Source organism: Mus caroli, chromosome 5 (genome assembly GCF_900094665.2).
Source record: "Mus caroli chromosome 5, CAROLI_EIJ_v1.1, whole genome shotgun sequence".
Classification (NCBI taxonomy): Eukaryota; Metazoa; Chordata; class Mammalia; order Rodentia; family Muridae; genus Mus; species Mus caroli.
This window is the reverse complement of record NC_034574.1, coordinates 46511255-46525590: the sequence shown is the minus strand read 5'-3', so window position 1 is coordinate 46525590 and position 14336 is coordinate 46511255. Positions and strand designations below refer to the sequence as shown.

Here is a 14336-nt window from a genome sequence, read left to right as displayed (position 1 = left end):
TTTACATTTTCACAATCTCTGACTAGTTCCTGGAAACAGATTGTGTCTCTCTGATTGTCTATTACATTTTTCTTCCCCTCAAACTGCTGAAGATCTTGGAACTAAACCAAAGTAATCTGCATTTCCATTTTTATGTTCTTAATTTATAAACTGTGCCTTATAATTTACAAGCACTCACTTAGTGTCTCTACCAGAGCCTAAACAAATAACAGCTCTGCCAGGCCTACTCCTCTGGTCTTTTTCTACACTGTACTCAGAATGGGCTGCAGCTGATTCTAGCATGCTGGCGATTTGAATGAGAATGGCCCCTCGTAGGCTTATATCTTTGAATGTTTGGTCTCCAGTTGGTGGAACTGTTTGGGAAGGAATAGGAGGTGTGGCTATGTTGAGGAGGTGTGTCCCTGCTTGGTGGACTTTGAGATTTCCAGAGCCCATGCCATTTCCCCAGTTAGCTTTCTCTCTCTGCCTCTTATTTGCATATCAGGATGTGTGTGTATGGGTGTGTTTGTGTATGTGTGTGTGACTAGTCTATGATAATATGTGGTTCACATCAATGTACCTGTTGGATACATGGTGACCTTCAGTGATATCTGTGATGGTTATGGTTGAGTGCCAACTGGAATCACCTAGAAGACAAACCTTCAGGAACATCTTTGAGGAACTTTCAGTGAGATGGAAACTTTAGTGTTCTTTGGAAAGTCAGTTGTGTTGGATGGTGTTTTGCTGGGTGGAACATGAAGGAACATTTCACTGAAGTGGACACAGGTTAAAGGCTAAGGCCGACCTGTTAATGAACATTTCACCGAAGCAAACAGCGGTGAAAGGACACACACGCCTTACATTGCATAGTTGAGCTCCATTTGTCAGGACTCCATAGAGAGAAAGTTACTGAAAAAGTTCTGGTGGTGTGCTGCAGCTTCTTGCCACTTCTGTAGACTCGGGCTGATGGCAGAGTGATGTCAGCTGAGACAGACTCATGTGCTGAGGCAAGACCTGTGGGGGACATGCGATGGGTGGAGGGATTATAGATAGGACTCAACAGACAGTGAGGGAGGCTGAGCTGGCTTGCCAGCAGAGCTAGCTGAGCAATGCTTGTTGGTCTCCTGTCTTTGCTGATCTTTGCTTCTCTGAGAGAGGCACAACTGGGAACTTCTTTTGGTGTCCCTCCTGGTCCCACCTGCTGATTGGTGCTGAGGCTGAGCCCTGGATATCTCTGCTAGATAGTGCCACTGTTGCTTATTTGTGATGTTTCTGTTAGGATATTTCATCATAGCAACAGGAAAAGTAACTAAGACCGTGTTTTACTCTCTCCATGAAGTGCCATAGTAGCATCCCACGTTCCACCCTTTGGCCAGTCTCTTATATCCATGTACCTATGGGAAGGTCCTTCTATTGGGCTATCTGTCCAGCTACTGAACTTTCCTGCCCATAGGGAGAGTTTTTCTCCTTTCCCATAGTGGACAGCCAGATATTTCCCCCATTGAATTGTGCTAAAATGATTCGGGAATGAGAGGCAGCACCGATGAATTTCCTCTTCTGCATTGGCTGTACTTGTTTCAGGCACACGCTAACATCAGAATGGTTTGCCCAGGTTGGTAGCCTGATGGACAGGCCTGAGCTCAGAGCAGTTGCAGGGGTGGGGTAGGGGATCTATAATGCTTTGTTCTGCTTTGGCATTTCCCTCCATGCCTCCCAGCAGCACACGACCTTATGATAACATTAACGCTCCTTAAGACAGATTCCAGAAGTAAAAAGGGTTTCCCTGGGGCCAGTTACAAATCCCCATCTCAGGCTCCAGTCTTTCTCTTTGGTGTTGACTGTTAACAGCACACTCTGACAGCTACCCAGGACTCCTGGGCTTCAGTTTTCTCATCAGTTAAATTCTTGAAGATGGATAGCATCTGCTAAGGGTTAGGAGATGAAAGGCCCAGTGCTCAGAGCAACAAACTCTGTCTCTCCCTAACAATCTGTGTCCCCCATCATTTAATCAGGGGGGTGGGGGTGGGGCGTAGCTACCGTGTTGAGCCAGGAAACTTTTCTTTGCAGGATAGGTTTTTGCAAGGCCCAACAGCCAGGCAGGGGATACCCTGCTGTAGCAGTTTTGCGATTCTAGTTTCCTTGGGCAACTGAAAAGGGATGTCTTCAGTGAGCTGAGGTGCAGTGGAGACTCAGACCCCACAGAAACATGGTGGGCCAGCCAAGGTGGCCCAGTCGGGCCCCTGTGCCACATTTATTAGGTCCTCTGTAAGATAAATGAAGTCTGCCAAAGGTCTGGCCTCTTCGGGGCACTCGGGGATAGAGACCTTTCTCCCAGATCAAGACAGTACTCCCCACTCCTACTTTTCTGAGGGTGTAGAGGCTCCAGTTCTTACTGTTTCTACTTTCTAAAATTTATTTATTTATTTATTTATTTATTTATTTATTTTTTGCGGGGAAGGAAGCTCAGGCTTTGACCCTGTAGAAAGGAGTCCACTGTCTGTGAAATTCTTTGCAGCCCACAGAAGGATTGAGGGTCCCTGCCCCCAGGGGGTCTGAGCCACGGCCGGCCCCTCCCCCAAGGTCATCCAACTTTTCCCTCCCCCCTCCCCCGCGGGGCGGGCCCCCGCGTGCATTATTCATTGGTCCGGGCCCGCGGCGGGCGCGGGTGCTGATGTCAGGCCAGCGCGGGTGAGGCGGGTGCGGCGGCCGCCCAGCAGCCCGGGCGCGGGTGGGGGGGCGCCGAGTGGGGGTGGCGGCCAGCATGCTGCTCGGCTGCGGCTCGGCCTCCCACACCCGCGGCGCCCGCGTCCTCGCCAGCAGCGCTGGCGGCCGATCGGCAAGCGGCACCCGCGTCTGCTGCGGCGCTGGGTCCGAGCGCGCGGCGCGGGGCGGCGGCGGCGGCGGGGGTCCGAGCCCGGGCGGGGACCGGGGGACCCGGCATGGCGCTATGGAGAGGCGGCGGGGCTCTGGGGTTGCTGCTGCTGAGCGCCGCGTGTCTCATCCCGCCGAGCGCGCAGGTGAGGCGGTTGGCGCGCTGCCCCGCCACTTGCAGCTGTACCAAGGAGTCCATCATCTGCGTGGGCTCCTCTTGGGTGCCTAGGATCGTGCCTGGCGACATCAGCTCCTTGTGAGTGGGACCCCTCCATCTCCGCCCCGCCCTGCCCTGCCCTGCCCTGCGCCGGCCGCCGCCAGGGAGTTGCGGCTGGTGCTGGGGCAGCGCCACCTGACCCTGCTCCTTAGTCCCTTTCTTTGCCTTTGGGTTGAGGGGCATGGAACGTGGGTGGAATCTGTGTGGAGTGGAGGATAGGGGGACTCCAAACCCCAGAGTACGGGAATCCAGACAGGTCCGCGTGACAGTTTCTCATTGTGGCCCGAGGCCACCTGCATCAGACCTACCTGGGGGGGGGGGGGTGGAGCTGATGCTACTGCAGACCCAGGGCCCACCTTGGGGTAGGGTCTCTGAATCAGAGTCCACAGCCTGTATTTTGGGCCACGGGGTGATCCTTGGGGTACCTTAAAGTTTTGAGTGGTTCTGTTGTGTTGGTGAGTGGGTGGGTGTGTGACTGGAGAGCAGCTGTACGCGCCCGGATTGAGCGGCTAATTAGGAATGGGTGAGGCCTCACCGCAGCGGGCCTCAGCTCTGCTGGGAGGTTGGCCCCCTCCTGACCTCTCCACACTGCAGGCTAGGAAAAGCCTAGTCTGTGCAAAGGCACACAGCTTCTGGAAGTAGAGGGGTTGCTCCACGTGGCTTAAATAGGGGAAACCCAGAGGACTTCTAAGTGCTTTTCCGTATATGGTGTCCAGCCGAGCCCCCTGGTGAGGGAAACCTTCCAACTTCTTGCCTTGAGTTCAAGAGGGCCCCCTTTTTTACCATCTTTCTCCATGGTGGGTTGTATTACCAGCACTGACAGAACTAACCAGGGAGATTCCTCCACTCGCTTGCTAAGCACTTTCAACTAGGTCTCACACAGTGGCAATGGTGAAGTGTTGCTAAGGAAGGGACCTGAGGGTGGTCTGTTTATTGCTGGGGCATCTCTTGCTAGGACAGCCCCTTATTCCAGGCTGAGGTGCTGGGGTACACCCTGCAGATGTAGAGGAGGGGATCCTGAGGGTAAGGTAGTTCTGGGTACCACGTTGCTTGTGCCTTCTCCATCGTGTCCTGTGCTTCTTCAGGGCAAAAACAGCATCAGCGTACAGGGAGGGAGAGGGTCCAAGATCCTGCTTACATCTGTAAAAAGTTGGAAGAGTTCGGCTGTGGGCACAGCAGGCCTGTTTGCCTCTTACTCTTGCTAAATTAGATCACATGGAGGATTCTAGAATTTCTCTTGTTAAACCCTTTGGATGGGATCAAAGCTGAAGTGTTCTGCATGTTAACTCCAGTCATGTATGGAAATCCTGCTGTGGCCAGAAAGGGCAGGAGACCCTGAGGCAGAAGCAGCCAAGCTTCTTTTCCCAGCTCGACCATTTGTCTGGCAGATGGCCCTGCCTCTCGCTTCCTGGGCCAGTTCAGGTGTCTGTGAGTTTCCCCCAAGGCTTTCACAGTGCATTTAGTCAGAAGTTCTCTGAGTGTCTTCCAGAGACTTGTGCTTCCAAGGGGGGATGCTTAATCCTACCCCAGAGTTTTGTGGGCCAACATTAACTTTGTGTCTGCACAAACAGAATCCTGGGTGAAGTAATTATCCACCTTCAGCGGAGGCCTCCTGGAGTTAAGGGAGGGAAGCTCAGGAATTGATTTAAGCTGACTGAGCTAATGTCTGTGAGAGGAGCCAGACCCATACGTAGCACTGGATTCTATTAGCCAGACTAGTTTTCCTCTTGACCAAGTATACTGGGAAGCAACTGTCCTCTTTCTCATCTTGCTCCCCGGGAAGACAATGGCCAAACACAGGAATCTTCACCCAGAGAGGAGGAGTGTGAAGTTCAGGTGGAGGAAATGCCCACTGCACACTGCCCACTTGGCTCGGCACTTCCTCAAAGGACCCTGGGCCTCACTCTGTCCCTCTCTTGCCCGTAGGAGCCTGGTAAATGGAACATTTCTGGAAATCAAGGACCGAATGTTTTCCCACCTGCCCTCTCTGCAGCTGCTGTGAGTATGAGATGTGGTGCCTGCCTTGTTCCTGTGGGTCTTCCTACAACCAACAGCCCTCCGAGTCACCCTAGCTGGTCCACATTAAACCACTGTTCTCCTGCTCCAGGGCCTTCCCTGACTTAGGCCAAGCTCTCCCCTGGGACTTGTGGTAGATCTCAGTCACAGATCAGGCAATTGGGAGGTGGCTGCATCGACCATAACCAGAGTTTCACCTCCAACATCTCACCTCAAAAAGAAGCTTATCTTTAAAAAAAAAAATCCTGATATTGCTCTTCGATAGGAATGCTTCCAGTCTGTCTCACATGCATGCAGCAAGCAGCACAGGTGTGTGCGTTTTTATCTCACGGGCATGGCGTCTCTGCAGGAAAGGTACTTTCGTTTTCCCATCTGACAGATGAAGAAACTGGTGCTCAGGAAAGGTAACTGCCTTGCCTTGAGTCACAGAGTCAGGATCCAAACTGGAAGCCCCAAACTATGTTTGCCCCAGCTCCTCTTAGGGAATCACATCCAAGTTACCGAGTCATGGTGAGTGCCTGTTTAAGGTCCTGAAACCCAAGTCAGTTGATGTATGATAGTGAAAATAATTGTCCCACAGTCACTTTTCGAAAGCAGTGCACTAGGCAGGGGCCTGTATGTGTGTGTGGAGGGTATGTAGCTCAGTGGTACAGCGCTTGCCTACCATGCAGCGCTGGGGTCCATCCTTAACACTACACAAACAACACAAAGATCAGCAGGCAGTCGTGAGTATATAGCACTGACACTTGCCATCTTTCTTGGATGGAGTGAGACTATACCTAAAGCAAGCAATGCACTGTAGAAAAGGTCAGAGATACTCATCACTTCTTAGCCACAATAAGGTGCCATTGTTAGTTTTGCCTTTAATATGTTGTATATCTACTATAACATTAAACTTACCACTTAAGATCTCAGTTCGTATGCCAGCAACAGGACACACTCAGTAGGCAAAGGTGCTTGCCGCCATGCCTAATGACCTGAGTTTGATCCTGTCTGGTGGAAGGAGTGAACTAACTCCAGCAAACTATCCTCTGACCTCACATATATGTTATGGCACACTTGTGTTCACAGATACATTTTTGGACATACAACTTTGCAATACATACATACCCTTAAATCTCCACTCTTTTAGAATAGAAATATAGCGTAGATATTATTTAGTCAAATAAACATAGGTGGTTTTGTAAATATTTATCAAATGGATTTACCTAGCCACGCAAATTGAAAACTACATAGAGATAGTCTTTTAGAGACTTCTTAACCTTTTAAAAAATGATTATTTCTCATGAGAAGGTATAGTGTGGTAGAAAGGAGTTTTGCTTTTAGGTTCCCACTGTATGACTTTAGTCAAGTCTCTTATCTTCTTGGGGCTTAAAATCTCTAGGATACAGTTGGGTTATGGACCTTGCAGGTCTGAAATTCCATGGTTTCTTGGACATCCTGAAATATTTATTGGCTGCCTTGTTGTGCCTAGGAGAAAACTGCTTTTGAATGATGGCCATCAGTTCCTAAGTTCCTCCAGGCGTGAGACAGGTAGTATTGGAGACAGTGGGGGAAATTCAGCCAAAGGGGGAAATTCCCTTTCTTGCTGTCCCTATCACAGTGGTGAGGACATTAGGGACCTAAGGGGTTGTCCTTAGGCTGAGAATAGCCCTCATTTGCATAGGGACCATCACGTAGCAAAAGAAAAAGAAATGGCTTCCTCAGGTGATATCACGTTCCCATCTCTGTTAAAACCTGCCTTGTTTTCAGATTGCTGAACTCTAACTCATTCACGGTGATCCGGGACGATGCCTTTGCTGGCCTTTTTCATCTTGAATACCTGTAAGTGTTGTGTGGTGTCTGCTGAAAGTTTGTTGCCTCTGGGAGATTTCTGAGTTGTGTCCTGTGGTGGGAGAGGGGGGCAGCAAACCCCATTCTCATGCCAGCACTGACCTGTGAGTTGACTTACTTCTCAGTGTGCTAGGGCAGGAAGAGGCTGGAGACAAAGCCCAGGAAGGGAGACACTCACTCATTCATTCTCTGCTGACCTTTAATTTGTCATGTAGCAAGCACAGTTGGAAATCGCGTTGGATATTTTTACCTCCATAACTAGGCATGGGTTTGCTGATGGGCCAGAAATAGAGCTGGACACTTCTGGGGGCTTTTTTTTTCTAACAAAGTTTCCCTATTTGGGGGTAAACTGCCTGGTTTTTATCCAGCTGTCCCATATCCCATTGGCTCTGGCTTCTGGGAGTCGTGTTGAAGGTCTAATTAGATTTTTCCTTTTTCTAAAAATGAAAACCCAAATCAAACCATAACAACAAGAAAACAGGAGAGGGAATTCTCTTCCCTTCTTCAGATGGACCGTTTTCCCCTTGAGCAATGAGCTTGGCTATGGTTCTTATGTCAGCCTTTCTCACATTCAAACCTTTCTCTTCCCCCTTAAGTTGTCCTAGCCTTGTATTTGGTAAGTCAGTAATAACATTAATCCTGCTATCAGTTTGGGATTTCCTTGCTTAGCATTCAGAGGATTTGCAAAGCCTTGTTCCTGCTGTCTTATCTGAGGTGAACAGGTAGATGTTGGAATTCTAGACACATCCCAGGTAGAAAAAGCTCTCTGCTGATATGAACTCTCAGGGAACGCTGTCTCCCTAGGAACTTTTTCTCCGGAGAATCCTCTTATAATCCGGTATTTTGACATGTATTTGATGTGCAAAGAGTGTCACAGCTGCAGGGTTGAAGCCACCAGGGTTGCCCCAAAGCCCACGAATAGCTGTGGGGTACTTGAGATTTTCTCTGGTGGGGAGTTCAGATGCTGCCCAGGGTGTCAGGGAGAAAGGCAGCTTATCAGGGTACACTAATGTCTAGTACTAAACAGACACCAGAGTTTTTAAAAAACAGGCATCAGAGACTGCTCCCTGTGAGACCTAACTCATCAGTTGTGTCACAGACATAGCAAAGCCTTTCCCATAGAATATCTCAGCAAAGACCCGCTAGCATTTATTTGACTTAACTCCTTGGCCCTGGAGAACAGTTACAATGTATCCCTGTCATATCCTGAGAGTTTATGGCTTAGTCAATGTCATTGCTACAAGGTGTCTGCTGTAAGCCCTGTACTATCTCAGCCCAGAGCAAGCCAGCCTTGCTTGGGATACAGCCTTGTCCCGAGCTTGAGAACACCTCTACCTTGTTATCAATTGCCCAGATAGGAGACTGTATAGGACAAAATGAACTCAAGGTTTCTGGAAGCCGTGCTTAATGGAACTCTTCCTTCCTCAGCAAAAACTAAAACATAGAGATATAAAACAATGGGCTTTCCTCTAGGGACTATGGTATTAGTATGGCTAGCAAGGCACAGGGCACTGTAAGAGAGAGCAGGGAGACTGCCTGGAAGCTTTCCAGTGTTGCAGAGATGGGAGAATTTCTGGCCCCTGTGCAGTACATTCTTCTCCCTTGCTCAAACCCAAGATGTGATTGGCCACGTTGCCAGCTCTGAGTTTGGAGACGCCCAGGCTGGGCTGGCTAGAGCAGAGAGCACGTGTTCTTGCTCACATGCCCGGCTCCCTCACGGAGTTTAGCATAGCATGCTGCTAACTTTGGAGTGTCTGTACCTCATAAGTGCTTTCTGATTTTATTGCCAAAGCACACTGCATCATCTGTTAGAGATGTTAAGGAGAGGGAATTCAGTTATATTATATTGCTTCTCTCCTTAGGTTCATTGAAGGGAACAAAATAGAAACCATTTCAAGAAATGCCTTTCGGGGCCTCCGTGACCTGACTCACCTGTAAGTCTTATGCAATCTCTTGTACGGGCTGGCCACGAGAACATGAGGCCTCTTGATTTGATTTCCAAAACCCACGTAAGCAGACAGGCATCATGGTACATGCTTGCAATCCCTGTGCTGGGGAAGCAGAGACAGAAGGATCTCTGCAGCATGTTGGACAGCCAGCCTTGCCTAAGCAATGATGCCTAGGTCCCAGGGAGAAACTTGGTCTCAAAAAATGAAGTGAATGGCTCCTGAGGTCACATGTGCACACATGTTCATGAACACATACATGCACACACGCACAGTTGTTTTTCTTTGGTGTTTTCTGTGATGTTTCCACAGTCACAACATCTCTCAAAGGAGACTCATTTTCACACTGCCTAAGAGGTTCCTCTGCTGTCAGACAGCACTTGTTGGGGTGATTATCTGCATATTGATCTCCATCATCCTATGTCACCATGGAGACCACACAGGACTCCATGGGAAGCGGGAAACCGTCAGTGCTGTGTGGACCGTGTGCTCAGGAAGGAATTGGGATAGAGGCATGGCTCTCATATCAGTTGGTGCCAGCTGCCAGACCTGGTACCCACAGGCCTTCCCAGGGTTTATGATAATTTGTGAGTTCCCATTTTACAGAATTGGGAACTCTGACTTAAGCGACTCAGCAAAAGACATCACCTAGAGGATAAAGCGGTATAGAGACCTTGAATGTCCTCCCTGTAGGATGAAAGTTGTTTTTTCTTTTATGTTGAATTTCAGCTAAGCTTTTCAATTCCTTAAGAGCGTTCCAGAGACCAAAGGGGGGGGGGTAGAGGAATTGATCTGAATCGATTGGCATATCAGAATGAAGCAAGCACACACACTTAGAAAAGTTAATAAGACTGGAAAAATAATGGCTGTGTTTGTAGAAATGCAAACCAATCGCTGTCATGGTGGAAGAGGGCATTTGTTCACTAAGATGTGGGCTTAATTTGCATAATCAAGATGATGGGTTCTATATATCTATGGTCACCTTGTCTACATTAAGAAGGAGAGTTAGGGAAACTGAGAGCACTGAGTCTAGGTGCAGGGCAAGGATGGTGGTACCTTTGAGTGTAACCCTGACCACAGTGTAGGGGCATATTCATTAAAAAAAAAAAAGACTCTTTTGCCAGGTGGTGGTGCACACCTTTAATCCCAGCACTCAGAGGCGGAAGTAGGTGGATCTCTGAGGTCACTCTGGTCTACTGAGTGAGTTCCAGGATAGCCAGGGACACACAGAGAAATCCTGTCTTGAAAAACAAACAAAACCAACCCCAAAGCCTCTTCTTATTAGGCTGTAATGATCCTGATGAAGACACCTGCTGGTGGGCACAGTGAGCCTGGCATCTGGGCCACCAAGCAGAAGCCCTGGCTGAGCTGGAGACTGGAGAGTACGGCGGTAGGGAATGACCATGGGGGATCAAAACAGCTGTCAGCACATTGCACAGAGAACACGCATCCGTTGACATTGTTCTCGGGTTTCTTCACTTGCTATGGAAGGACAGAGTCAACCTGTCTACTGGAGTCCTTAGTTCCTGTGGACTAAGACTTCAGGTCTGGGTTCACAACCCAGTGATTACTTATTGATATTACTTAGCTTTTCTGACACTTAGCTTCCTCATTCTTGAGATAAGCATTGTTTTACTGACTGTGGATGGTATGATGTACATAATGGTTAATGATGCGTGCAGTCTCCAAAGACTGCATCCCTATTCTCCATAGTAAATGCCAATGCCCAGGGTTTGGCAGGTATCATCATCATCATCACCACCACCACCATCATCATCATTTTCCTCCTCCTCTTCCTCCTCCTCTTCTTCCTTTTCCTCCTCCTCCTCTCCTCAATGACAGTATCATTTCATCCTTCCAGTCATTAAAAAGTCTTGGTTTTCTCCCTGGATTGCTAAATTTTCTTGGTGACTTGAATATCCAGATAGAGAGTGCTGAAGGGCAGATGTGGTTGTGTGGAGAAGAGCAACTGAGGCAGATAAGGGTGGGTCTCAAAACTTGAGAAGGAAGGAGGGCCGCTGCTATTGATCACAGGCTGCAGGCAGAACTTAACCCATTGTTTATAGATGGGACTGTCCCCTTGTTCCTCTTTAAACATCTCATGCAGAGGAAGTCTTGGCTCCAGAAAGCACTCGCTTAGGGAAGTCACTAGCCAGACTCTTGTCACTTAAATGAGATGTTCGATGTTGGCCTTCGGTGAGCTTTCCTGACACTTAGATGCCCACATTCATATTAAAATCCAGGTTGGGTTCCAAAGCAGAGGGAGCAGTGCCAATCTGTAACTAAAATCTAGGACGTTTGTGTTCTAGCACTCTTATAGAACCCAGGGGACAGGAAGCTATTAAATAGTTTGAGAAATGAAGTAAGTGCTATGGGTTTGTAGACAAAATAAAAAGGAAGACAAAATTAAAAGGAAGATGTTAAGCACTTAGCCTGGATAGGGTGGAGAGCTTATGGAAATAGGGCTGGCTTATGAAATCTAAATTATAAGCTTGAAACAATTGCAAAATATATTTGTTCGTTTGGTTGGTTGATTTTTTTTTCTTTGACCAGTCTCTATATATATTGTTACATTATTACCATTACAATGCAACAGCTTTCAGGTAGCCACATTTAAGAAAAAAAAAAAAGACCAACCAAACAATGAACTGATATTTAGCTAAAGTCTTTTTGTGCTTTGTTTTCTATATCAAAACAAACACCCCCTTTAAACTTTCCCCACAAGTCACCCCCAGCGTATGTTCAATGTGATTATATAATCAGCTTATTTCCCAACACATCAAAAAATGTGTAAGTACCTCATTATGAAAAGCAAGGTAAAATAGCCCATAGAATGGTATCCTAATCCATTTATGGTTGCCTGAGTGGGAAGGGGACTGATTAGAAACTATCGTTCTCCGCAGTCTCAGTCAGTATTTGAAGAAAGAATGTTTGCAGTAAAAATGGGCTTACGCTCTCTACTACACCCAACTGACTGTAAGCAGGAGTGCTTGTTCATTTACCTGTAGTTCTGGGATGGGCCGTGACCATGCTATGACTAGGTATGACTAACTTCATACATTTTTATAAACCACCTACGTGTTTATCAGTTATACATGGTGCCATTTGTACTCATGTGTAGTAGACATCTCAAGAGGAAGGTATACATTTCCTGACCACGTTACTTTAGTATCTGGTGCCCAGCATTTCCACTCAGCATCTTCCCACAGCAGCACTGAGCTGTAGCCATCCATCCTCAGTGGGCTGGCATCAGGGCAGTGCAGAATCCTGAATCGATGGGAGCTGAGGCTCTTTACAACCTCTACTCTTGCTGGAGGTGGGTGTGGGCTAGCGTCTCAGAAACCTCTGCAACCCTCAGAAGAAACAAAGAAATGGTTTCTCATCAGCCTTGGTTAAGGAGAAGATAAAATGGATCACAGTCAGTTCTTCGCTAAGCATGCCACCTTAGTGAGGTTTTATTGTTATTGCCGAGTGTCTTCATGCAAAAGAGGGTTCACTGAGTCCGCTTCAGAAGCACAAATGATCGCATACACTTGGCTGGACCACAGGAGGACTACTTGGGAGAGGATTGTGCACCTTCTGCTGTTTGTCTTATATTGATGCCTCATTAATTCATTTTTTAAAAATAGCATATCCATCTTCTCTATGAGCAAAAGTTTCACAACTTCCTATGTGTGTGCCCTGTTCTAGGGATGGGATGAAACCACGGACGGACAGCAGTGTCTGTCTGTGTGTTGCTTTTGTGTTAAGAAGTTACACAGTCAAGAAGCAAACGAGTAAAGCATAGTTTGCAAATGACCATCTCCCAAGCGAGACCAGGGAGCTGTGACAGAGAGTCCTGTGTGGCTGGGTTAGAGTAGTGGGCAGTGCAGTCTCACCTCATGGGGGTGTGCTTAGGTTATGGAGAGTCCTACATGCCATGAAATAGAACCTTGCATTTTTTTTATTCTTCCTGTTTTTGAAGATAAGATGAGCTGGCCTGGAACTCACTACGTACACCAGGCTAGCCTTAAGCTCACAGAGATCCACCTCCTCCTGCCCCTCAAGGGTTGGAATTAAGGGTGTTGCTCCACTAAACCTGGCCTAGGACGTTGGCTTTTATTCCAGCAACTATAGAAGCCAACTGTAGTTTAATAGCTGTGCATAAAGAGCTTACTTAATAAAGTGCTCATTTTAAAAGCAAAAAAGCTTACGTTGGAATCCAGTTGTCTTTGTGTAATGGAATTTGTGTCTTTCAGTGATGATCAAGCTATGGATTGAGCAATGTTTTGATGTGGAGGCTCAGAACTCTCCTTGAATCATTAGATGTACTTTAAGGGACTTCAGGATGATTGGCAGGAAGGTAGTAACCACATTAAAATGTGACTTTCGTTTTCTAGTTCCTTGGCCAACAACCACATAAAAGCACTTCCCAGGGACGTGTTCAGTGATCTGGATTCCCTCATTGAACTGTGAGTAATGCAATTTAAATTTGTGTATACTGCCACAGGCCCTAGTCAATAACATCTTTCAAATCCCTTTGCTCTCAACCGTTGACCACAAAGTAGTCCACACTGAGAAACAGCGTGTGTGTTGTCTTGTGTTGATTTCAGCCATTAGATATTGTACCCTGCGTCCAATAGTAAATTAGGCATGCTGGCTGGCTGGCTCCTGTGTAGTCTATCCACCTGCTTTGCCTTCTTAAATTTCACTGGAAGCATCGTGACTGTAGCACATCTTACTGGATGCAGGTTAACAAGACTTTAAATGTTCCAGTTGTATTCGTGAATACTGCCTTCCTATCACATCCTTTGTCATTTATGAGAAGCAATACTGGGATATTTTTCTTTCATCCCTTCCCACTTCCAGCATTGTGCTGAGACAATTTTAAGAGGGCTGATGTCTCATTTTTGAGAACCTTCTGTATCTCATTCAACTAAAATCACCACATCAAGGAATACTCAACCAAGAGAAAAGTCTGTACAAGAAATAAGATCCATGAAATTCAACTATTTTTTTAAAAAACAGTTCCATATATGGAATGTTTTAGATCTATCAGGCTATGAATAAATAACTCCAATGTTTCATATTACTACTGTCTTAGTCAGGGTTTGTATTCCTGTACAAAACATCATGACCAGGAAGCAAGTTGGGGAGGAAAGGGTTTATTCAGCTTACACTTCCATATTGCTGTTCATCACCAAAGGAAGTCAGGACAGGAACTCCCAGAGATAGGAACTTGGAGGCAGGAATGGATGCAGAAGCCATGGAGGAGTGCTGCTTATTGGCTTGCTTGCTTCCTTCCCCTGGTTTGCTCAGTTTGCTTTCTTATAGAACTCAGGACTACTAGCCCACAGTGGGCTAGGCCCTCCCCCCTTGATCACTAATTGAGAAAATGGAGGCATTTCCTTAAGGGAGGCTCCTTTCTCTGTGATAACTCCAGCTTATGTCAAGTTGACACACAAAACCAGCAGTACAACTTCCAAAACACACCA

General features: G+C 47.2%; 1 protein-coding gene across 1 annotated transcript in view; it reads left to right on the top strand.

The window, feature by feature from the left end:
* The first annotated feature begins 2721 nt into the window (after positions 1-2721).
* The window catches only part of Lgi2 (leucine rich repeat LGI family member 2), a 32413-nt gene continuing 20798 nt past the window's right edge, over positions 2722-14336 (top strand). Inside the window, exons 1-5 of the mRNA XM_021163218.2 lie at positions 2722-3106; positions 4994-5065; positions 6836-6907; positions 8779-8850; positions 13242-13313. Coding sequence (XP_021018877.1) covers positions 2919-3106; positions 4994-5065; positions 6836-6907; positions 8779-8850; positions 13242-13313 — 476 coding nt within the window. The 5' untranslated portion in view covers positions 2722-2918. The remainder of the gene's footprint in view (positions 3107-4993; positions 5066-6835; positions 6908-8778; positions 8851-13241; positions 13314-14336) is intronic.